Raw genomic sequence first — 24,605 nt, 5'->3', positions numbered from 1 at the left:
GTGCGGCCACCTGTGGGACCCCCTCTCTGCTTTCTGTTCAGATTCGGGGTCCTGTTCTGAGTTTCTCCTCCGGCCTGCAAAGGAGAGGGTCCAGGCCCTTAAGGGGAAGAGTGAGCACGACGAGTGAGCCCCGAGGGGACCACCCACCCCAGAACTCAGAACTGGGGGGACCTCACGGAGTCCGGTCCAATTCTCCTACCAGCACCGAGGCCCAGAGCTGTGCCACAGTCTACACAAGAGGTGCGCCCTCCATTCCTCTTACAGGGGCTCCAGGAACCGGGAGGCGAAGGCCCAGGTCTGAGACCGTGTCGTCAGGGCACAGAGCAGAGGAGGCCCAGGCAGCGCCAGGAGTCCAGGGGAGGTGCGTGCCCTGAGTGTGTACCCAGGGGCTCCCCCTCCCAGAACAGAGGGCACCCCACAACATGCAAGTCACCCCACCCCCCTGACAGCCCCAGAACCTGGGGCCGTGCTGGCTGCACCCTGAGGAGCCCCCTCACTTCCTTCTTCAGGTTGGCAGGGGACAGGCCGCCCAGGAGGAGCGCCCCTGTGAGGCCCGAGGGCAGCCTTTAAGAGGCGACCTGTAAGTGGCCTTTGTCAGAGCTGCCCAGGGTGCCTTTCTCCGCCGAGGCCGCTCACACCCCCTCTCTACCCCAGGTATGAGGTCCCCTGCCCACACCACACTCCCGTGGGCGGCCCGACCCCAGTGATCAGGCCCCCGGTCGAGATGAGTGAGCTCCGCCAGCCTGAGGCCGACCTTCAGGCCCCAGTCCCGACCCAGGGTCCGGTGGAGGCGCCGCTGCTGGGGGCTGCGGGGGAGAAGGCCACATCCCCCTGGTCCTCCGCCTCCCCTGGAGCCCCCTCCTTCTCCACCTATGCGGAGTCCTTGCCCCAGGAGGCACTTGTTGTGCTGATGGCTGACCTGGTGGCGTTCCTGCTCAAGTATCGCCCCAGGGAGCCGACCTCCAAGACGGAGATGCTGAGTATGGTCCTCCGGGAGCATCGGGACCACTTCCCCCTGGTCTTCAGCCACGCTTGCGAGTGCATGCAGCTGGTGTTTGGCTTGGACGTGAAGGAGGTGGACCCCCGCGAGCGCACCTACGTCCTGGTCCCCACCCTGGGCCTCACCTGGGATGCGGTGCTGAGCGACGGGCAGAGCACGCCCGAGGCCGGCCTCCTGGTGCTGGTCCTGGGCGTGATCACCCTGTTCGGTGACCGCACCCCTGAGGAGGAGGTGTGGGGAGTGCTCGGCAACATGGGGGTGTGTGCCGGGAGGGAGCCCTGCATCTATGGGGAGCCCGGGGAGCTGCTCACCGAAGTGTGGGTGCAGGAGGGCTACCTGGAGGACCGGCAGGTGCCCCACAGCGACCCTGCCCGCTGCGAGTTCCTGTGGGGTGCCCGGGCCTACGCGGAGACCAGCACGTGGCAGGTCCTGGAGCATCTGCTCAGGGTCAGTAGCTTGGATCCCAGGTCCTTCCCATCCCTGTGTGCAGAGGGTGTGAGCGACGAGGAAGAGGGAGCCTGAGCCAGAGCAGCAACCAGGCTCCTTCCAGGCCCAAGTTCACTGGTAGCAAGTGAGGCTGGTCCTTCACTCTGAGTTTGAAGAGAGAGCGGTCGAGTTTCCAAGTAGTGAGGGCCCCTGCGAGTGGGGGGAACATGGTGTGTAGCATCTTTGGGTTCCTGTTGTGTAAGATGACATGGAATTTCATCTCTGTTTTCTTTGGGAATTTTTCACATATTGTCTCATTTCAAAGAAGGCTTAATAAGCTTCAGTATCTAAGTTTGCAAATGACATTAATCACACATGTATTTGCATTAGTTCAGTTCAATGACAAGAGTTTTGCAATTGTGTAAAACAAATTGTAAGATTCCCATACTATTTTGTGATGGTGAACAAGATAACATGGCATTGGAATAGGAATTTACTTGGAAATGTGAAAGTAATTAGCAGTACAACTGAAGGCCACCACGTTGTTCCTCGGGACACCCCGTCGTCCGCTCAGTGGTGGGTGCCCTGCTGTGGGACTTTCCTGTTCCAGCCATAGGGCAGGGCCAGGCCCCGGGCATGTGGGCCAGAGGGGGAGTGGCTGACCTGGGGGAGCGGGCATTGCCGGCACCCATCTTCCTGGCGAGACACCACCCGCAGGGCCCTCAGGAAGGGAGGCAGTTGGGGGGATGGAGGGCCGCCAGGTGGGGTGTAGTGGAGGCACATTGTTGGGGACCCTGGTGGGGGGGCCGTGACCCCCGGACTCTGGTGGCTGTTACAAGTTCCTCTGTGTTATCATGCCCTCTGTTCAATGGTTTCAGTCAAAGTTTCTCTTAGTAAATTTCTCTGAAAGTTTCAGCTGAGTCTGGCCTCTGCTGTGGGCAATGGAGGGAAAGGGATGCTGCAGGTGAGGGCGGGGGTCAAGCGTCGGAGTCCTGCTCAGCACCCATGGGACACCTCTCCAGTGAGAGGGTAGGGTAGGCACTGTGCAGACCCAGAGATGGTGAGCGCTTTTTTCCATTTCATAGGTGAATTGTAAAGTTTTAGTAAAAACTGATAATTGCCTAAAAAGGCAGTAGAGAAGTTAAAATGTAAATGAAAACCTTGATTATCTCAGCAGGAAAAAGGGAACATAGGAGCAACAATAGTTGGACAGACACTGCTATGGACTGAATATTTGTAAACCCCTGCCCCTCATTCACCTGTTAAATTCTAACCCCCAAAGGGATGGGATTTGGAGGTGGGGCCCTGGGAAGTGATTAGCCCATGAGGGGGGAGCCCTCATGAATGAGATTACCTCCCTTATAAAAGAGGCCCCAGACGGCTGACTCATTCTCTCGTGCCTTGTGAGAAGATGGCTAGTTGATACAACTAGACAAGAAAACAGTCCATACGAAGAAGAGCTTTATGACTATTATTTATTACTCAGCTGTACAAAGGAACGAAATTGGGTCATTTGTAGATGCGTGGATGGATCTAGAGACGGTCATACAGAGTGAAGGAAGTCAGAAAGAGAGAAACAAATATCGTGTATTAATGCACATATGTGGAACCTAGATAAATGGTACAGATGAACCGGTTTGCAGGGCAGAAATAGAGACACAGACATAGAGCACAAACATATGGGCACCAAGGGGAGAAATTGGTGGGGGCGGGGGGGGGGTGTGATGAATTGGGAGATCGGGATTGACAAATGTACACTAATATGTATAAAATGGGTAACTCATAAGAACCTGCTGTATAAAAAAATACATAAAATAAAATTCAAAATTAAAACAAACCAAAGAAATAAGAATAGGTTTATGACATTATCAATCACAGTAGAAAACCACCTGTGAAGACAAGTGGACGTACTTGCCACAATGGGCTCTGCATCGCCAAGTTTGCTCCCCCAACTCCGCAGCCTTGCAGGGAGGCCTTCCTATTGGTGGAAGGCCAATGGGCGTGTCTTTTGCTTCCGGAGGCGCCAAGCCTTGGGACCTCAGGCCCTCAGTGCGCGTGGCTATTGGTGCTTCCGTAGCAAAGCGCCTCCTCACGTGCTCTTCTGATCCAACCACTTTCCCTGTAAAGAGACGGCTAGAACTTTCTCCCTCATCTTCCTGGGGCTTCCGGGAGCAGCCGGAAACGCACGTGGCGTTCGCACAGAGTGCCTGGGACAGTCGGCTGCACGGTTCCTGGCTGCTCTGCTGAGACGAGCTCTTCGGCTGCTCTGCTGAGACGAGCTCTTCAGCCCCTCGTGAGCGGGACTCCGGAGCCATCCACAGAGTCAGAGCAAGTCAGGAGACAGGCGGGGGCTTTGCCGGGGGCTGGACTCCGCAGGTACCGGGGGCCCTGGGAAGGAGTGGAGGTCGGGGGAGGGCTACGGGCTGCTCGGTTGGGAGTGGGGGAGCGGCGGCGGAGGGTAGCGGGCTGAAGGGGGGCTGAGGGAAGGGTCCCCCAGTGAGCGGGTCAGAGGGGAGGACCGCTGGCTTCCGGGGTGGCTGGTGGGGGGCGTTCTGGAGTCGGGGTGCAGAGGGTGGGGCTAATGGCTAAGCGTGGGGGGGGCCGGAGCGGAGGGCTTCCTGCCGGTCGGGTGGGGCCGGCTTTGGGGGCCAGAAGAGAGGACGACTGGCTGCGGGGTGGGGAGGACGGCACGGGCGGGCCCCACCCCGGGGGCCGAGACGGGAGGGGAGGGCTAACGGCTGCTGCGTGTGGCGGGAGGAAGGGGGAGCTACTCCTGGCTGAGGCGGGGGTCGATGGGGAGGACTCCCGGGCGTGGGTGCGGTAGGCGTTAGGGGAGCTCCCGCCGGGGCGGGGCGTGGGGTGGGGGGGAGGACGCTCGTGGCAGTTAGGGGGCTCCGGCTTCCGGGTGGGCGGGGGCAAGACGGGTGGGCTGTGCGTCTGGGGTACGAGAAGCGAGAGCCCCCGGCGCTGAGTGTGCTCGGGGGAGGACTCCCCGGTGTGGGGAGGTGAGAGAGGCAGTCTGGCCCGTACGCATGGCGGGGCGCCCGGCTTCCAGGGCCCAGAGCGGAGCGCCCCCAGCTGGTGGGTGGGGGAGGGTGTATGGAGGGGATGTAGTGCGAGGGGCCGGGGAGGAGCCGCCTGGCCACGGGGGGCGTAAGTGATGCTGAGAGGGGGAGGCGCTGGGGCTGCTGTGATCTCGTGGAGGTTGTTGGCCATGGCAGATGGATTTGTGGGGGTCCAGGGAGGGGCTCTGGCCCGCTGCATGAGGCATCGAGAGCTTCAGGTCGCCTCTGTCCGGGTGGCACAGGAATTGCAGAGGTGGGTGGGCAGGGCAAGGCCCTGGCCTCCACACAGAGTACACAGATTCTTTACGAGGGTGCTTTGCACATTCACCCGGACACGCCGTACCAGAGTTGTAAAAAAGTCTCCATAAATTTACCAGTATTGCAAGTTTACATGATAAGTTTTCTCGTCACGGGGGAATTTTAGTTGATGGTACTAATGATAATATATCTTCAAATATTGGGAAACCCATGGATCAAAGAAAAAAATCGCAGAGGGACTTAGAAAATATCTCAACGTGAATACTAAGAAAGCACAACTTACCAAAATTAGTGGGAGGCAGCAAAAAGCGACAGGAGGAAACTGTATTCCTCTAAATGCTTCTGTTAGAAAAGAGTCAGGACATAAAATCAGTGAGCTAACAGTCCATTTAGAGATGCTAGAAGAAGAAGAGCAAAGGAAACATAAAATGAAGTAATAAGAGAGCTAAGAGAGGAAATCAGTGATAGAAAGCAAATTATGGACACGACGAACAAAGCCATGCGCTTCTTTCAAAAGAGCAAGGAAACCGAGAAAGTCCTAGAACGATGAATCACAGAAAAATAGAAAGAACGCTGTTCACCAATATGAGGAATGAAAGAGGGCCAACGTTACGGATCAGATGTACATTAAAAAAGAGGATATAGGGGAATATTATGGGATATTATGGAAATGTTTATGCTAACAAATTGGAAGACTTGAGAAATTCCTTGGGAAAAAGGCAGCTTCCTAAAACCGAGGCCAGAAATGTAGAAAAGGTGACGAGCCTTCTATCTGTCTTTTTTTTTTTAATTATTTTATTTTATTTTATTATTGTTTCTTGAGTCGTACGCAACAAGTGCTCTTTTGTTATTATTTTTAAATTTTATTCTTACTTTTGGCTGCGTTGGGTCTTTGTTGCTGCGCGCGGGCTTTCTCTAGGTGCAGCGAGCGGGGGCTACTCTTCGTTGCGGTGCGCAGGCCTCTCATTACGGTGGCTTCTCTTGTTGCAGAGCACGGGCTCCAGGCATGTGGGCTTCAGTAGTCGTGTCACGTGGACTCAGTAGTTGTGGCTCGTGGGCTCTAGAGCGCTGGGTCAGTGGTGGCGGCGCATGGGGTTAGTTGCTCCGCGGCTTGTGGGATCTTCCCGGGCCAGGGATCGAACCTGCGTCCCCTGCACTGGCAGGTGGATTCTTAACCACTGCGCCACCAGGGAAGTCCCTAGCCTTCTATCCTGTAAATAAATGTAATTTATAAAAAAAGTTTCCTAAAGTCAAACAAACCAAACAGGGCAGGGAGGTGCTCCAGGCTGTTGCTGTGAGGGGCACTAGGGTGGGCTGTGTGGCACAAACATGATTCTCTCCTCTTTGCACCCACAGGCCGGTTCCCACACTTCAACAGCCTGTGCACACCTGTTTGATCGCTTCCCCCCACCCTCAGGTCCTCGAAGATGGCGATGGCTCTGGCGGTATTGCGGGACTGGTGCAGGTCGATGGGCGTGAACGCTCAGCGATCTCTGCTCATCCTGGGAATCCCAGATGACTGCAAAGACCAGGAATTCCAGGAGGCTGTGCAGGCTGCCCTGCATTCCCTGGGCAGGTACCGAGTGCTGGGCAAGGTCTACAGAAAGGAGCTGGGGTCGAGTGTTGCCCTGGTCGAGTTTGCTGAGTGTTTAAATCGAAGCTTGCTCCCCCACCAAATACCAGGCAAGGGAGGGCCCTGGACTGTGGTCTGCCTGCCCCAGGCCCCTGATGCTGATTCACAGGATAGACCCAATTTCCCTGCGCAGCCCCAGAGACAAGCAGTGGTTGGCAGGGCAGGTGAGGCAGGAACTGCAGGTCACTCAGGAACTGCAGGGGAGGAGGAAGCTGCAGGGGAGGCGGGAGTCGCAGGTATGGAGGGAGACACAGGTGAGGAGGAAGCCTTAGGTGTGGAGGGAGCTGAAGGTGAGGAGGGAGGTGCAGGTGAGGAGGGAGCTGCAGGTGAGGAGGGAGCTGAAGGTGAGGAAGGAGCTGCAGGTGAGGAGGGAGCTGAAGGTGAGGGAGGTGCAGGTGAGGAGGGAGGTGCAGGTGAGGAGGGAGGTGCAGGTGAGGAGGGAGGTGCAGGTGAGGAGGGAGCTGCAGGTGAGGCAGGAGATGCAGGTGAGGAAGGAGCTGCTGGTGACGAGGGAGCTGCAGGTGAGGCAGGAGATGCAGGTGAGGAGGGAGCTGCAGGTGAGGCAGGAGATGCAGGTGAGGAAGGAGCTGCAGGTGACGAGGGAGCTGCAGGTGAGGCAGGAGATGCAGGTGAGGAAGGAGCTGCAGGTGAGGAGGGAGCCTCAGGTGAGGCAGGAGCTACAGGTGGGGAAAGATCTGAGGGTCGAGCAGGAGCTGAAGGTGAAACAGGAGTGTCAGATGAGGAAGGAGCTGCAGGTGATGACGGAACCTCAGGTGAGGCAGGAGTTGCAGGTGAGGCAGGAGCTGCAGGTGAGGAAGGAGCTGCAGGTGAAGCAGGAGATGAAGGTGAAGCAGGAGCTGAGTCAGATGAGGAAGGAGCTGCAGGTTACAGAAATGTTGCAGGCGTGGCAGGACTTCTGAGTATGGCAGGACCCACGGGCGAGGCAATGACTGCGCCTGAGGAAGCAGTTGTGACAGCGGCAGGCGCCATGGGTGAGGCAGGGCCCGGGACCCAGCAGTGGAGGCAGGCCTTGCAGCCCCTGCTAGACAGCATGGGCTACCAGGAGCTGGGAACCTTCTCTGGGATGGAAGAGCCGGGCCACGGGGAAGAGTCCTCTGAGAGCTGGCTGGAGCAGGCCAACGACATGCTGCACCTGTGGCGCCACGTGTCTGAGAGGGAGAGGAGGAGGAGGCTGGTGGAGAGCTTGCGCGGCCCCGCGCTGGACCTCCTGCGCGGCCTCCTGGCGGAAGATCCCGAGCTGGCTGCCCAGGACTGCCTGGCTGCGCTGGTGCAGGTGTTTGGGAACAAGGACCCCCGGGGGAGTGCTCGGCTGAAGTTCGTGACCTGTGCCCAGCGGCCCCAGGAGACTCTCTCTGCGTACGTGATGCGCCTGGAAGGCCTGCTGCAGTCGGCCCTGGAGAAGAGGGCCATCCACCCGGCCATGGCGGACCAGGCGCGCGCCCGGCAGGTGCTGATGCGGGCCCGGCTGAACGACACGCTCCGGGACACGCTGAGGACGATGCGGCTGATGAGGAGGCCTCCCGGCTTTGCGGGGATGCTGCGGCTCATCCAGAAGACCGAGGCCCGGGAGGCCGACCCGGCTAGCAGGGAGCACTTCCCAGGGCAGGAAGAGGCCCGTGTGGACGTTGGAGTGCTGGCAGCAGCCGCCCAGGCCGCCGCGGCCCATGAGGCCATCACCGCAGGCACCACTGCACATGGCACCAAGGCCTCCCCGGCCGGTGAAGATACCACCGCCCAGGCCGCCCGTTCCAAGGAAGGGAGCGCCGAGGACCACCCGGCACGTGAGGAGGCCAGTGGGGCAGTTGCCGGCACTGCCAAGGCTGGCGAGGCGGGCCCTGAAGACCATGGTGCCGCCAGGGCAGCCCCTGGCCCTGGGGAGACCAGCAAGGCATCCGCGGCCACTCAGGAAGACGGAAGTGCTGCCGCCCCTGCGGGCCTAGGTCAGGCAGGACCCTCAGATGCCCCCAGGGTCCCCATGCCTGGCCGGATGGGCAGTGCTTCCCCGGTGGCCCCAGGAGGTCCTGGCTGGGAGCCAGAGGGCCTCGCCCAGGCAGGAGGCCAGGAGGCCGAGGAGAGCCCCGAGGAGGGGCTCAAGCCCGTCCCAGAAGAGCCGGGAAATGAAGACGGGGCTGCAGAGATGAGCCCCCCGGGGTCCACCTCGGGCCAGTAGGCTCAGCAGGTCCCGGGGCCCCCAGGCTTGGAGGCAGGGGGAGGCCAGGCCCGGCAGCCTACTGGCCCCATATTAGGGGCTACTCAAGGTGCCTGGGCCTCCCTCCTGAGAGGGGACCCCTATTCGTCATCCCCTGGGGCAGGTTGCTCCCTGTACTGGCAAGCCCAAATGTGTCCCTGTAGGCCCCAGAGGGACCCAGGTGTCAAGGAAGCCCCCAGCCGCCGCTCCCCTCCCCCCAACACACACACCCTAGCCATCGACCCCCCGCAGAGCCCTGAGGTGCGCCACGTGCCAGCCAAGGCTCTGGTCTCTGTGGGCCAGTGTCGTGAGCTCGACGTGTGCTTTCTGGGCATAGATTCAGGCCCAGCGCTGCCTGTTGTTGTGGAAATGTGCATGTGTTCTCCTCTGAGCAGTTCCCCCAAGCCCTGCGCGGCGTCGAGACCCCGAGCCCAGTCCCAGGAGCCGGCGGGAAGGACGGGATGGACGAGGTCACAGCCAGCACCCACCCCAGGACCTGGGATCCCACCTGGGACCTTGGGAAGGAAGACCTTGACCGGGGCTGCAGGAGGTCTGCGGGAGGCCCCCCAGGGCTTGTGTTCTGCTGGGCCACCCCGTTGTTCCTCGGGACTCCACGTCCCCGGCTCGGTGGCGCGCGCCCTGCTGTGGGACTGTCCCGTGGCCGCCATAGGGCAGGGCCGGGCCCCGGGCATGTGGGCCGGAAATGGAGGGTCTGCCCTGCGGGGAGCGGGCATGGCCGGCGCCCATCTTCCTGGCGAGAGGCCACCCGCGGGGCCCTCAGGAAGGGAGACTGTGGGGAGACGGAGGGCCGCCGGGTGGGGTGTAGCGGAGGCACCTTTTTGAGGACCCGGGGGGGGGCGGGACCCGTGGGCTCCGGTGGCCGTTAGAAGTTCCTCTGTGTGTTGTTATGCCCTCTTTTCAATGGTTTCAGTCAATGTTTCTGTTTAATAAATTTCCCTGAACGTTTCATCTGAGTCTGGCCTCTGCTGTGGGCAATGGAGGGAAAGGGCTGCTGCGGGCGAGGGCGGGGGTCCAGAGTCCGATTCCTGCTCAGCACCCATGGGACACCTCTCCAGGGAGAGGGTAAGGTAGGCACTTTAAAGACCCAGACATCGTGAGGGTTTTTCTTCCAGTTCACAGGTGAATTGTAAAGTTTTAGCGCCCTTGACCGTGGGCCGCGTCTCGGACGATGCTCGTGCTTGAAATCGTGGGTGCTGTGCACGGCCCGGAAGGCCAGGGGACACACAGGAGGACCTCTGACCTCGTGGGCCACACGTGGGTCCGTGCACGTCTGCCTGGCCCGGGGGCTCCGGGACCAGAAGGCCGTGCCCGGTTTGCACGAGCGCTCGGCCTGTGGCTCTGCACCCGTGCACGAGTGTCTTCGTGCCCCCTGCGATGACGGGCGTGAAGCAGGAGGCTGACGTGCTGACGGGCCTGCCCTTTATGATGTCACTTCCTGGCTGGGCTGTGATGTCACCCCCGAGCCACCGGAGCACTTCTGTGAGGGGCTGAGCGGGAGTGTGAGCCCAGGGTGCTGCCGGCCGCGCTGCACTGTCCCGTTTACGTGGCGGAGGGACACGCCGCGCTCCGCATGGCTGCAGACGAGAAGGGCCCCGCCGCGCTCCGCATGGCTGCGGACGAGAAGGGCCCCGCCGCGGGCAGGGCGCCCGGCTTCGGCGAGGCGCCTCTTCCTCCCGACACAGCGGCTCCGGCCCTCGGCTCAGGGAGCTGCACCCCCCAGTCCCTCGCCCTGGACCAGCCCGTGCCCGCGGGACACCCCGACCTCAGGCTGCTGCCTGGAGAAGCCGCTTTCCAGGATTTGACGGAAGAGCCTTTCTTGAAAGGGCCTCGCACCGCCTGCGAGGCCGTGTGGGAAGGCAGCCTGCTCTTCCACCCCTTTCCCAGGAAGCTGTGGACGATCGTCCACAGCAGTCGCTTTGCGTCCATTTGGTGGAATGAAGACGGGACTTGCATAGGCATCAACAGGCCGCTGTTTCAAAAGGAGGTTTTGGACAGGGACGGCCTAGACAAGGTGTTCAAGACAGAATGTATGAAGAGCTTCATCCGCCAGCTTAACTGCTACGGATTCAGCAAAGTGCACCAGGACATGCGCACGTCCCTCTGCGTGACCAACCTGTCCACGAAGGAGCGGCCCGCCCACGTCCTGAGCGAGGTAAGGAGGGCGGGGGACGGCGGGGGAGGAGCCCTCTCCAGGGTCTGAGCCGCTGGGCCCGGGGGTGGGGGTGGGGGGCGGGTGCCAACCCCGGGGCCGCCTGGGACGGCGGCAGGCGTGTCAGGAGAGCTTCCTTTAAAGGTGGTACTTGGGGACCGGCGTGACGGCCGGAGCTGGCAGTGCCGCGCGCTGTGTTGGGACGTTGTTATGGGGGGACCCGAAGCGTTCTCAGCACAGGGACGTCACTTCTCTCCCTCCTCCTTTTCCCTTTGGTGTGTCTGTGTGAGGTGATGCGTGTGAACTGGACCCCCTGTGGTGATCATTTCACAGCACACGCGGGCAAGGCGTCATCCTGTACTCCTGACACGTGGCCAGTGCCGCTCGCGCCTGACACGCAGTCACACCGAGGAACAAGAGGACACTGCTGCAACGCTGGCCCTTCCCGTCCTCCTGCTCGGGGACAGTGGCCCGCCGGGGGGAGGGCGGAGGTCTGTGTGCCCCCTTGACTCCCATAGCTCCAGAGCATCACTTGAGTTGGGGCGCAGGTCCCTTCCTGGGAAGCAGTCAGCGTCCCCGATCTGGCCCCTGGAGGTGCTGGCCAGGGGGCGATTCGGACACTTCCTTAGAAAGCTACCGAACCTTGTTGCAGTCTCGTACCTGCAAACGCCAAGTCCCCTTTCGTGGGCCTTGTACTCATACTACGGGGCCATTTTCAGTCATTTTCCAAGGGCGAAAGGTGATGGTGAGTGAGCGAGTCTCGGGAATGTAAAAGCTGGGGCACAGCGTCCTGCTGGGACCGGGTCCCGCTTTCTCCAAAGAGGCCTTGGGTCGGCTGGGGGAGGGCGCCCAGGGGCCCAGCCAGGCGGCTGCTGCTTGCGAGCAACTCTTCTGTGACTCGGGGTTTCCTTTTCTCTCTCAACTGCGACCTCAGTTACACTTCTACCACAGTCCCCTGTTTCAGAGAGACTGCCCGCACCTCCTGGTGAGGATGAAGCCGAGAGTGCGCACTAAACCAGCATCCGGGCCGGTGGACGGCGAGCCGGCAGCCCCGGGGCACCTCCCGGCGCCCAGCGCCGCGGAGCCTCAGGACGGCCTCCCACCGTATCCTGAGCACATCCAGGGGACCCCGAGCCACCCGCAAGTCGACCATGCCTCCGCCCTGGCCAGGACTGGCTCTGTCGCTCCAGCCCCTCCTCGGACAGCAGCCGAGCCCCCTGCGCCGCATCCCAGCATGCAGGTTCTGGTCCCTCTAGTCCCTGTCCTGGCAGAGGTGGCCCAGCCAGCCGAGGTCCCCTGGCTCTGCTGCGCCTGGCCTCCCGCCCAGATGAGTCCTCCCTGGCCCGTGCCAGGCCTGGCCGCCGCACCCCGCCAAGTCCTCAGCCTTCCCCCCCCCGACCCCGCGCAGCTCCCGGGGGCCGCGCTGCTGCCTCTTGCGCACCCTGGATGCCTGAGGTGGCCGCCAGGCCTGCCGCCCCCCTGACCTTGATCCGTTGGCCGCTGAGCCACTTCTGCCATCGCTGCGTGGGCTCCCGCTCTTTCCTGGAATACCCGGCCCCTCCAGGCAGGCCCACAGAGGACCCTGACCAGGCAGACCCTGCAGACACACGGAGGTGGTGACGCGGCCAGAACCTTGCAGGGCAATAAAGAGCACGGGGACTTGAGAGCGATGTTCCACCCAACACGTGTTTGGCGCCTCCGTCCTGGGCGTGGCTGAGCAGTTGATTCCCCTCAGCAGGAAACGATGACAGGTGACAGCCCACCCCCGGCACGGTGCGGGCACCTAGCAGACACCTGGAGAAGCCCCTCAGACGCCCTGTGTCCACTCACTAGAAAGACCCTTGAAGGGCTGGACAAGCACAAGGAAGGCCCTGGCACCCGCGGCTTCACAGTTGCGGGGGCATCGTGTCCAGCAGGGTCTCGATTTGACAGATGAGAAGAGCTCAGGCCTTCCCGGTCAGAGGCCTGAAAAGAGCCCTTCCTGTCCTGAGACGCACAGGTGTGGAGGTGACGGTCCCTGGCAGGGGCCTGCGGGTGTTCAGTTTGGGGGTGCTCTCTGGTGTCTGGACAGCAGGATTGAGGTTTGCTTTTCACTGCGGGTCCTGCATCTGGAGACATTTTCCTGCTTCTCTTTTCCTTGCCTTTCGAGCTAAACACTTCAAGGGCGCCATGCTCCGCCACCCTCTGGGCGCTGGGGTGTCGAGCTTATACCGCGAGTCCCTGTGGTCAGCGCCCAGTGGTGTGTACAGAGCACTGAAGGCCAGGGCACACCCCCAGCTCACAGCTGCTGCCTCCACGTGTGGGGGATGGGCCGGGGGACCTGGCCAGGACTCTGTGGCTGTCACAGCGATAGGGCGACATCCCCTCCCAAACACTGCTAAGGAGGGGGCGGGGAGCGGGAATTGCCTGGAGTTCCAGGGGTTAGGACTCTATGCTTTCACTGCGGTGGCCCGGGTTCAATCCCTGGTCGGGGATCTAAGATCCCCCAAGCCTTGTGGGGTGGCCAAAAACACAGAAAAGAAAAAAAAAAAGGTGGGTTGGGGGAGGAGGGGAAGTAGACCCAAGGTACCAGGAATGATCCAAGCACCAGCAGCCAGAGGAGCCCCAGGTCTGCCCGGGTGAGGGGTGGTCCCATCTGCCGCTCCCGTCTGTCACAATGCCACAGCTAGTGCACGTCATGGGGGTCTCTTGAGCAGCCCAACAGCAGTGCCCCAAATGAACGATGCAAAAATGGACAGAAGGGATGGAAGAAACCGGTCTACAATAGAAGTGGGAGACTTCGGTCCCCCCTGTGATGGATTCAAATGGATCCCCCAGCTCCCACCCCAACCCTTAAGTCCACCTGCTGCAGTGCTAATCCCAAGCTGCATGTATTTGGAGATAGCACCCTTGGGGAAGTCAGTAAGGTTAAATGAGGTCACAAGGGTGGGACCCTAGTCCGACAAGAGCGGTGTCCTTTGGAAAAGAGGAAGAGACACCGAAGATCTCCCTGCCTCCCTCCCTCCCTCAGCCTCTCTTCCACCCTCCCAACCTCCCTCCCTCTCTCTCCCTCCGTCCCTCTCTCTCTCCATTCCTCCCTCCCCCTCTGCCCCCCTCTCCCCGCTCCCTCCCTCTCTCTCTCTCCCCCTACCTTCCTCCCCCTCTCTCTTTCCCTCCCTCGCCCCCCTCCCTTTATCTCTCTCCCTCCCTCCCCCTCTCTCCCTCCTTCCCTGCTCCTTATCTCTCTCTCCCTTCCCTGTCTCTCCCTCCCTCCCCCTCTTCTCTTGCCCTCCTTCCCTCCCCCTTCCCCACTCTCTCTCTCCCTTCCTCCCTTCCCCTCTATCACTCCCTCCATCTCTCTCTCTCTCTCTCTCTCTCTCTCCTCTCTCCTTCACTCCCTACCGCCTCTCTCCCTCCCTCATTCCCCTTCTCTCTCTCCTTCCCGCCGTCCCTCTCTCTCTTGCTTTTGATTCCTCCCTCCATCCTTTAAATACCTCTATCTCCCTCCCTCCCACCCTCCCTCCCTCCCTTCCCCCCCCCCCCCAACCTGTGCAGGGAAGCAGCCAAGTGAGGGACCAAGAGAAAACCAGCTGTCTGCGAGCCAGGACGAGACGCCTTCCCTCACCTGGAACTGCACTTTCCAGCAAGTTGAGGTTGGACTTCTAGCCACCAGGACTGGGACCCAGTACATTTCTGTAGTTTTAGCCACCTCCTCTGTGGGACCTTGCTATGGCAGCTCTAAGCAGACTAACACAGCCTGCTTTCATTATGGGTACAGCGACCAGACAGCACCGCAGTAAGGGAATCACAGATTTGAACAGCACTGTGCAAAGACTAGGTCTCATGACATGTGTAGACTATTAGCCCCAAGAACAGAATAGACACGTGCTCGTCAAGCGTACCTAGAACGTTCTCCAGGGTACTCCACGTGTCAGGCCACACAGCATCCCCCAGTGAACTTAAGGGGATACAAACAAAAGGGCTGAAATCATACAAAGTATGTTCTCTGGCCAAAAGAGAGTGAAATTAGACCTCAATGACAGAAGGAAATGTGGGAAATCTGCAAAGAGAGGGAAATTGAGCCGTGCGTCCCCAAATACCCGCATTAGTCTGGGACGATGCCAAATCCCACGGCACAGGGTGAGGGGCTGAAACAGCAGGCACAGATTCTCACAGTGGTTCTGACCAGGAGGCCGAGAGGGAGGGTCCAGCAGGGGTGGCTTGTACTGCGGCCGGCCTCCTTGGTTGCAGGTGGCCGTGCTCTTACCGCCCCTCACGTGGTCACCCTCTGTGCACGCACCCCCAGCCCCTGCCTTCTCTCCTTGTGTGTGCTGATCCACTCTTCCCTCGAGGGCACCAGCCATCTTGGATTAGACCTCATCCTAATGGCCTCATTTCAACCTAAGAACCACTAACTCCAGTCACAGTGACATTCTGAGGTTCTAGGAGATTAGGGCTTCAACATGCAAATTTTGGGGGGACGCAGTTCAGTCCATAACAATAGCCCAGGGACCGGACAAGGCATCACAAGGGAAATTAGAAAATACTTTGAAATGAAGAAAACACATACCAAAGCCCCCAGGACTTATGGCACGCGGCCAAAGAGGCACTTGGGACCTAAAGCTGCAAACACCCCTGTTCCAATGGAGGTGACACCTCAAATCAACAGCCTCATCTTGAACAGGGACAAGCGAGAAGAAGAGGAAGGTGAGTCCAAGCATCCTGACAACAAATTTTCACGAGAAAAGAAAAACTGCGCTAATCTACGTACGCGGGGATCACAAGACGTGTACTGGTTGGGAACCTTCACTACATGGGGGAGGGCGCATCTTTCTTACACGCTCAGTAACAAGAGCTACATCCACCGACCACTTCATTTGGCCCAGGCTTTTTACAAGCAGGTCACATCATGGGGAAATTCACACCAATGCTTTTGCCTTGTACTATTAGGAGGCCCATTTTACAGATGGAGAAATCGAGGCATAGGGAGTCTCCATGATTTGATCAGCTTGTCACTAGAAGGACTCTTATTCAAGCTACGCATCATATGCGTGCAAAGCCCCATCCCCGCACTGGCCTGACCTGTCTCCCCAACAGTCAAGGGGGATTCAGCTGTCCTCCACGGGGTCCTACTAGCTGATGCCTCAGACCACATAATGGAGAAAACACAGGGAAGCCAGGCATTAGTGCCCATGAGAGCCTGACACTGGATTCTGCCCACGTGGCCTCCCCAGCCCCATCAGGTCACCATCTCTCGTGAAATGGACACGAGGGCCAGGGAGGAGGGTGAGGGTCTAAGACTGAGGGCGTGAGGATGGAGAAGGGTCTTGGACGTGGGGGTCCGAGGCACGGCCCTCTGAAGGCGGCTCCTATGCTCAGGCTTGGGCCCTGCTCTCTCCTTCCACTGCCCACTCTGCTCCCTTCTGTCCCAGCGGCGTGGTGGCCCCACGTTCTCCTGCAGGCTCACTTCCCCGGGCACACTGGCTGTCAGGCAGGCGGCAAGCCTGCATTCAAAGCACGGGGACCGCCGGGCCGGCGGACTCTCCGCATCCCCACGGGGCGTGAGTGTCTGTGCCCTTCAGGGCCCTGCGGATGCACCTCCTCCTGGATGCTTGCTCACACGTGGCTTTACACCCTGCTGCTGTCTTCTGAATGTCACTTGGCTTCACACCCTGCATCCCGCCACCGACCCAGCCCTATCCCTGTGCCCAGCCCCAGCTCAGGGACCACGGACAGGCACAGGCCCGGGCCCCCGCGCTTGCTCACAAAGGCCCCTACAGCAGCAGCCGGCGATATTTGCCACACAGGAGGGTAGGCGAGAGCCAGGCAGGAGGTCAGCCCTTTGCCGAGGAGGCTGGAGCTCAGAGCAGACTTTAGCTGGGGCTGGGGAATGGGGGCTTCTCGGGAAACAGGGCCACGGCTGAGACAACTCACACCAGCCCCTCAGGGGGCAGGCTCAGCGCACGTAGAGAACGTCAGAGCTTCCCGCTGACGGGCAGCAGCTCCCATGTGCCCTGCCCCGCCCTGGTCAGGACTGGCTGGGTGCCGGGGTGGTGTGTGCTCGTCCAGAGTCTACTGGGGAGGGTGCTGCTGCCCCCCTGAAAAGTGCCTCCCTGAATGTCCCTGGGGCGCTCTTGGCGTGTCCCGGCCGCTGCTGCGCTGCCTGCCACGGCCGTCCCTGGGCTAGCACTGTCCCCCATCAGTCAGTTCACTGCACGAACGGGCACTAGGAATCCCTGCTTTCCCCCGGCAGTGCCCCACGGGGCTCTGGTCCTGGAGCACCCGTTGTCCCAAGAGCACCCATTTCCTGCTGGGGTCCAGGGCTGCAGCTCACCGGCAGAGGCATCTGCTCCCACCTGCCTCCCCCGGGCAGCCCAGGGCAGGTCAGATGGGATCTGGTGGGTGCTGCTCCTTCCACCTCTCTGGGGCGGCGGACCCTCTTCACAGCCTGCATCACCGGGACCCCAAAGCCCTCTCCTGCCTGGCTCCTTACCAAACCTTCATGCGGGTCTGCGGGTGGCTGGGGCCTGGGGGAGCGTCCTGGGGACCACCCCTGCCATCTGCTACAGCCTGTCCCTCTGCTCAAACACCCTGATCGGGGACACCAGAGTCCTAGGCGGCTCTGCGGGTGGCTGACAGGACACGCCTGTGCCTCTCGCACTCAGGCTCAAAAACCAAAACCTCACGGTCACATTCAGAAGGCCATCAGTGTACTCAAACATTTGGGCATTACGTAGGGAATGATTTCAAAATAAGTCCGGAAGCACAGAGATTCGCCCCACATCCCCGCGGCAATGATCATCACTTACCAACCACGAGGAGGCTCGCCGAGTGGCTGCATCACGTCCTGCCAGCTCCACCCGAACCATGATATTGGTGGGGGTGGGGGATGCTTCTCTGGGACTTTCAGATAAACATACATGCACGAGGTCATCAGGACCGGGGCCTAAGCGGCTCTTAGTCGGGGGACAGGCAGGGCAAAAGCCAGGCTGTGCAGACCGAGGCCAGGTTCCGGAGAGAGTGGGCGCTGTGGGCAGCAGGGTCACCCCTGAGGGGGGCTCGGGGCTGGGCCCCACGAGGACGCCCCCGACCCCAACGGGGCCGTTCGGCAGCTGGCGGCTGCCCTCCTGACAGAGACTCAGCACAGCCCCGCGGGGACGGATGGGTGCCGCTCAGGGACCTAAGGGTGCGGGTTGCTTGAGGGAAATGCCCTCCGCCAGCTCCCTGTGGGGCAGCCTCTCTCTGGAACACCTCCAACCCTGCCCAGGGCCTTAAAGGCACAGAGTCTGGCATCTCACATCTAAGGGTCAGAGGCGCAGGACTTAAGACCCTGGGGGAGGAAGCACAGTGGTCTGTGTCTGTGTTGTCATGGCTTGAGGACTAACCCCCGACCCCGGTGTGCCTTCGATACAGATGGCCGTGACAAAAATGCTTCTGCTCAGAATTCAGTGGCAAAGGGTCATCCCATGACCCCTCCTAAGTGAAGAGGACTCTGGCAGTGCTGTGTCCCCACTTGTGCGGGGAGGAGAGGAAGACAAGATGGGGACGAGCACCTGACGGCTCTCCAATGCCACACTGCCTAGTAGAGGCTCAACAAAAGCAGGGCTTACCTTTTGTGATGACAAAATCCCCTTCTTTTCCGGCAGGAGTGTCTGAGCAGGTTACATTGGCCCTGAAATTCTCCACCTTTTCCAAGTGCCCACCTGCTATATGGCAGGTGCTTCAAATCCAGGATCCCACGTAAGGTTCACGTTGTCGTACGGCGCTCAGCAGGGAGGGCTGCCTCTTTAGCCCCCGGTGCCGTCTGCACCTCCCACTGCAGTGACCTCCCAATCCCATTAGGCCCAGAAGTTGCTCCTTCCTTTCGATGCCAGGTCACAGCCCAAACCTGTGGGTCTCTGATGCCGCCATATTTCTGCACCTGCCTGAACGCGGGGACACTGGCGGACGTTGCTCCTTAGTGGCTAGGACTTATTTCTAGTATTATTCTGATCCCAGACTCTGTCCTTCTCCCCTCTGGAAATTGCTTTCTTTTCATGACATCTCAGAGAATTTGCAGCTCCATAGGAAACGGAATAGAAAACCAGTCAAAATTGCTGTTCTGTGTGTTTAACTCCTGCAGGATATATTATTCAATTTGGATGTGTGTGTGTGTGTGTGTGTGTCTGTCGGCATGGAGGGAAGGGTGGTGATTTCCCCAGCTGGGTGCAGCTCACGCAAAGCTCCCAGGATTCCAGTCACACGGCGACTCCTTTCCACTTTGGCAGCCTCTCTTCTTCCAAACCCCCTATTTTCATCCATTTCATCCCACTGAAATCTAGACCTTGCTCACAAGTGGCCAAAGTAAACTCCAGGTGACTAAAATGGTCGTTTCCATACGGTTGGTAATTGGCTCTCCCAGGGCAGGGAGAGGAGGGCCAGCCCCGGGAATACCGAGCAGGGCTTCAAAGAGCAAGACCCTCATTTCTCTGGAAATCCTCGCAGATGGCGTGTATGAAACACCTACCCCTTCACTGTGGCCCACTGCAATGCAACAAGAGCCAGCACCCCTTCCTTCCTGCCCCAGGGCGAGATTTCTCTCGGCTTTATCCATGACCCAGAAGGACATCTCACAGCAATGTCCCATTTCAGACTTTCCCCTCCAACCCAAAACACACCCTCTGCATGTCTGGCTGCTGCCACCGCCCAGCTTCATCACCATCACCTCCCACAGAAGGAACCCCCACTTCCCAAAGGCCCAAAGTGCCCTGGCTCGGGGCACTTAACGCTCCAGGGCTCGCTCCTGGAGCCCCACCGCCTCGTCCCATGTTGTCTTATTCTGTGGGACTTAGGGGACGTCTCACCACCTTCCTCATGTGACAGCGGCTCCTAGACCATCACTCTAGGTGTGGGTGTGTCCTGCTTTTCCTAGCGTTCCCGCTACTAACACAGGCCCTTCCGGAGAGCAGAGGCTCCGTGGAGGTCTGCGGAATAAACAAGCCAGTGGGCAGGGGGCTTATTGACAGAGATGAACCTTCTCCTACTTTCTTAAAATACCCGTGCAAATCCAACTCAACGGAGATAGTTCGTTTTATTTACAGAATGACAGACAAGACAGGGAAGCAAGAATTGGAACAACAATGGCTTTTATTTTTCTATTTCTTCCCCCATCTATATCACTGCTAAGTACTTCCACGTTTCCAGAGCAGTTCTGATTCCAATTCCGTTATCTTGAACACGGTCACAAAACGAACTGGGAGATTTCCCAACCTCTCTTACAAAACAGCAAAACTCTTGTTCTTGAACTGAATTAGCGCAAATAACTGTGGGATTAACGTCATACACAAAGTTAGACACTGAAGCTTGTTTAGTCTTCTATTCAAAGAACCAACATTTGAAAAATTCCTAAAGAAAACAGACATGGAAGTCCATGTCAACATACACAACAGGAACCCAAAATGCTGCACACCGGCTTCCCCCAACTCGCCCGGCTCTCACTGCTTAGAAGGCTGACCGCTCCCTCTTCAAACTCAGAGTGAAGGATCAGCCCCCCTTCCTGCCCCACGGGAGAAGCTGCTGGACGTGGGACTGGCTGCTGCTCTGGCTGAGGCTCCCTCTTCCTCATCGCTCACGCTCTCTGCAGACACGGATGGGAAGAACCTGGGATCCATGCTATTGACCCTGAGCAGATGCTCCAGGACCTGCCACTTGCTGGCCTCCGCGTAGGCCCGGGGACCCCACAGGAACTCGTAGCGGGCAGGGTCGCTGTGGGGCACCTGCTGGTACTTCAGGTAGCCAGCCTGCACCCACACTTCGGTGAGCAGCTCCCTCCTGGCACGCAACCCCAGCTTGCTGAGCGCTCCCCGCAACTCCTCCTCAGGGGCGCGCTCACCGAACAGGGTGATCATGGTCAGGACCATCACCAGGAGGCCGTCCTCGCACGTGCGCTGCCCGGCCCTCAGCACTGCATCCCAGGTGAGGCCCAGGGTGGGGACCAGGACGTAGGTGCGATCGCGGGGGCCCACCTCCCTCACATCCAAGCCAAACACCACCTGCAGGCACTCGCAAGCGTGGCGGAAGACCTCGGGGAAGTGGTCCCGATGCTCCGGGAGGACCGTACTCAGCATCTCCACCTCGGAGGTCGGCTCCCCGCTACGATACTTGAGGAGCAGGAACACCACCAGGTCAACCATCAGCGAACCAAGTGCCTCCTGGGGCAAGGGCTCGGCATAGGCGGAGACGGAGGGGGCGCCAGGGGAGGTGGAGGACGAGGGGGATGCGGCCTCCTCCCCCGCAGCCCCCAGCAGCGACGCCTCCACCGGACCCTGGGCCGGGACTGGGGCCTGAGGGTCGGCCTCAGGCTGGCGGAGCTCACTCATCTCGACCGGGGACCTGATCACTGGGGTCGAGCCGCCCACGGGAGTGTGGGCACGGGTGACAGGCGTGGACCTCATACCTGAGGAAGAGAGGGGGTGTGAGCGGCCTCGGCGGAGAAAGGCCCCCTGGGCAGCCCTGACGAAGGCCACTTACAGGTCTCCTCTTAAGGGCTGCCCTCGGGCCTCACAGGGGCGCTCCTATTGGGCAGCCTGTCCCCTGCCAACCTGAAGAAGGAAGTGAGGGGGTTCCTCAGGGTGCAGCCAGCACGGCCCCAGGTTCTGGGGCTGACAGGGCAGTGGGGTGACTTGGGTGTAGTGCGGTCCCCTCAGTTCTGGGAGGGGGAGCCCCTGGGTACACACTCAGGGCACGCACCTCCCCTGGACTCCTGGCGCTGCCTGGGCCTCCTCTGCTCTGTGCCCTGACGACACGGTCCTCAGACCTGGGCCTTCGCCTCCCGGTTCCTGGAGCCCCTGTAAGAGGAATGGAGGGCGCACCTCTTGTGTAGACTGTGGCACAGTTCCGGGCCTCGGTGCTGGTAGGAGAATTGGACCGGACTCCGTGAGGTCCCCCCAGTTCTGAGCTCTGGGGTGAGTGGTCCCCTCGGGGCTCGCTCGTCGTGCTCACTGTTCCCCTTAAGGGCCTGGACCCTCCCCTTTGCAGGCCGGAGGGGAAACTCAGACCAGGACCCCGAATCTGAACAGAAAGCAGTGAGGGGGCCCCACAGGTGGCCGCACCTGCCCAGGGCCTCCCGACGGTCCTAGGATGGGGAGATGCTGGGTCCTCACCTCCTCCTCACGTCCTGCCTGGCCTCCCAGCGCTGACCACAGGGGCAGATTTCTGTTGAGGCCCCTGTTCCAGGGCTGGGGGTCTGCTCAGTCCTCCCTCGGGGTCCTGGGAGTCCACCCTCTGCGGACCTGAAGGCTCACCCCTCACACCAAACACCTGACCTCCTGAGGACTCCGACCCAAAGGTTCGGAAACATCTCATCTGCTGACCGTGCTCTGGCGCCTCCAACGCCCCCGCGGAAGGGCAAAGGATCCCTCCCTGTGTTGGGGTCTAACGTCCTCAGTCCTTCCTTCCTCGCGTGCAGACTGCACTCTGGGCAGGACCTGGGACTGTCCCGTCTACCACTGTGAGTCCCTGCTCCTTATACCAGGTCTCCAGTCTCTCAGAGACCCTGACGTCAGGACAGGCCCACTGTGCTCATCCCGCCCCGGGGCCTCCCACGGCCACCTGCGAGGGTGATGATCTGGTGGGTCCCCTTAGTCCTGCCTAAGGGCCCTAAACTTTGTCCACCAGGGACGTGACATTTTACCCTCTGCCCTCATTAGACCCCGCCCCTCATCCCAGATCCCCAGCTTCTCTGAGAACCGGATGTCAGGAAGAGCTGATTTGTTCATCCCTCCCTACGGCCTCCCAGGGCCAACTCTGTTCTGGGATCCAGGTTGCCCTCAGTGCTCCCTCAGGGCCCTCACCTTGACTCCACACAGGACCTGGGATTCTGTCCAGTGCCCACCAGACATCCCCGCCCCTTATACCCCCTCCCTCGTCTCTCTGAAATCCCGCCCCGTGCTCCCCTCCCCAGCGTCTCTGAGACCCGGATGTCAGGCACTGCTGCGTGTGCTCATCCCGCCCTATGGCGTCCCAGGGTCAACTTTGTTCTGGGGTCCACGCTTCCCTCAGTCCACCTTCAGGGCGCTCACCTTGATTCAACGCAGGACATGGGATTCTCTCCCGTCCTAACCAGACACCCCGACCCTTATACCACCTCCCCAGGCTGAGAACCCGCCCCATGCTCCCCCTCCGCAGCGTCTCTGAGACCCGGATGTCAGGAAGTGCTGCACGTGCTCATAACGCCCTATGGACTCCCAAGGCCAACTGTGTTCTGGGGTCCAGGCTCCCCTCAGGGTACTCACCTTGACTCAACGTAAGACCTGGGATTCTCTCCCGTGCCCACGAGACACCCGGACCTTTATATCGCCTCCCTGAGACCCCGCCCCGTGCTCCCCATCCCCAGAGTCTCTGAGACCCGGATGTCAGGAAGTGCTTCACGTGCTCATCCCGCCCTGTGGGCTCCTAGGACCAACTCTGTTCTGGGATCCAGGCTCCCCTCAGTCCTCCTTCAGTGCTCTCACCTTGACTCCAAGGAGGAACTGGATTCTCTCCTGTGCCTGCCTGAGACCCCGCCCCTTACACCCCCTCCCCAGTCTCTCTGAGACCCCGCCCCTTACACCCCTCCCCAGCATCTGAGACTGGGATGTCAGGAAGTGGTGCAGGTGCTCATCCTGCCCTATGGCCTCCCAGGGCCAACTCTGTTCTGCGGTTCAGGCTCCCCTCAGTCCTCCCTCAGGGCCCTCACCTTGGCTCCACGCAGTACCTGGATTCTCTCCTGTGCCCGCCTGAGTCCCCGCCCCTTATACCCCCTCCCCAGCCTCTCTGAGACCCTTCCACTTACACCCCCTCCCCAGGGTCGCTGAGACCCGGATGTCAGGAAGTGCTACATGTGCTCATCCCACTGTATAGCTTCCAACAACCAGCTCTGTTCTGGGATCCGGGCTCCCTTCAATCCTCCCTAAGTGCTCTCACCTTGACTCCACGCAGGACCTGGGATTCTCTCCTGTGCCTGCCTGAGACCCCGCCCCTTATACCCCTCCATAGCCTCTATGAGACCCCACTCCTTATACCCGCACCGCAGTCTCTGTGACACCCTGACCCTTATACCCTTCCCTGCCTTCAGCCCTGGGCGGCCCTGGGGTGGAATGAGCATTTGGCAGCGAGTCCTCACTTACGTATCCGGGTCTCAGAGAGGCTTAGGAACAGGTATAAGCGTCCGGTCTCAGGTGTGCTATGGCTAGACCCCAGGTCCTGCGTGGACTCAAGGTGAGGGCCTTGAGGGAGGACTGAGGAAAACGTGGACCCCAGAACAGAGTTGGCCCAGTGAGGTCATAGGGCGGGATGAACACATCAGCACTTCCTGACTTCCGGGTCTCAGAGAAGCTGGGGACCTGGGATAAGGGGCGGGGTCTCATGAGCGCAGAGGGTAAAATGTCAGGTCCCTGGTGGACTAAGGTTAGGGCCCTTAGGCAGGACTGAGGGGACCCTGAGGGAGGACAAAAGGGACCCACCAGATCACCACCCTTGCAGGTGGCCGTGGGAGGCCCCGGGGCGGGATGAGCACGGTAGGCCTGTCCTGACGTCAGGGTCTCTGAGAGACTGGAGACCTGGTATAAGGAGCAGGGACTCACAGTGGTAGACGGGACAGTCCCAGGTCCTGCCCAGAGTCCAGCCTGCACGCGAGGAAGGAAGGACTGAGGACGTTAGACCCCAACACAGGGAGGGATCCTTTGCCCTTCCGCGGGGGCGTTGGAGGCGCCAGAGCACGGTCAGCAGATGAGATGTTTCCTAACCTTTGGGTCGGAGTCCTCAGGAGGTCAGGTGTTTGGTGTGAGGGGTGAGCCTTCAGGTCCGCAGAGGGTGGACTCCCAGGACCCCGAGGGAGGACTGAGCAG

General features: G+C 60.1%; 3 protein-coding genes across 3 annotated transcripts; all 3 read left to right on the top strand.

Moving 5' to 3' along the window:
• Positions 1-724: 724 nt before the first annotated feature.
• LOC116747221 (melanoma-associated antigen 10-like) lies at positions 725-1,522 on the top strand. The gene has a single exon (XM_032619000.1). The coding sequence runs from the start codon at positions 725-727 to the stop codon at positions 1,520-1,522; it is 798 nt and encodes a 265-aa protein (XP_032474891.1).
• Positions 1,523-6,970: 5,448 nt separating this feature from the next.
• LOC116747583 (paraneoplastic antigen Ma6F-like) lies at positions 6,971-8,599 on the top strand. Its single transcript, XM_032619966.1, has one exon. The coding sequence runs from the start codon at positions 7,305-7,307 to the stop codon at positions 8,571-8,573; it is 1,269 nt and encodes a 422-aa protein (XP_032475857.1). The 5' UTR covers positions 6,971-7,304; the 3' UTR covers positions 8,574-8,599.
• A 1,583-nt stretch (positions 8,600-10,182) lies between these two features.
• Positions 10,183-12,244, top strand: LOC116747220 (heat shock transcription factor, X-linked-like). The gene is made up of 2 exons (XM_032618999.1): positions 10,183-10,764; positions 11,726-12,244. Exons 1-2 carry the CDS (start codon positions 10,183-10,185, stop codon positions 12,242-12,244), a joined length of 1,101 nt encoding a protein of 366 aa, XP_032474890.1.
• The last annotated feature ends 12,361 nt before the right edge of the window (positions 12,245-24,605 follow it).

The sequence above is a fragment of the Phocoena sinus genome, chromosome X, assembly GCF_008692025.1.
Source record: "Phocoena sinus isolate mPhoSin1 chromosome X, mPhoSin1.pri, whole genome shotgun sequence".
Lineage (NCBI taxonomy): Eukaryota > Metazoa > Chordata > Mammalia > Artiodactyla > Phocoenidae > Phocoena > Phocoena sinus.
The sequence above is the reverse complement of the archived record's forward strand: the minus strand, read 5'-3'. Positions and strand labels throughout refer to the sequence as shown.

Coding starts and splice junctions, on each gene's coding strand:
- LOC116747583 (XM_032619966.1), top strand. CDS start 7,305: ATGGCAGGACCCACGGGCGAGGCAATGACTGCGCCTGAGGAAGCAGTT.
- LOC116747220 (XM_032618999.1), top strand. CDS start 10,183: ATGGCTGCAGACGAGAAGGGCCCCGCCGCGCTCCGCATGGCTGCGGAC. Junction 10,765..11,725: donor CCGCCCACGTCCTGAGCGAG/GTAAGGAGGGCG, acceptor CCCCTGTTTCAG/AGAGACTGCCCGCACCTCCT.
- LOC116747221 (XM_032619000.1), top strand. CDS start 725: ATGAGTGAGCTCCGCCAGCCTGAGGCCGACCTTCAGGCCCCAGTCCCG.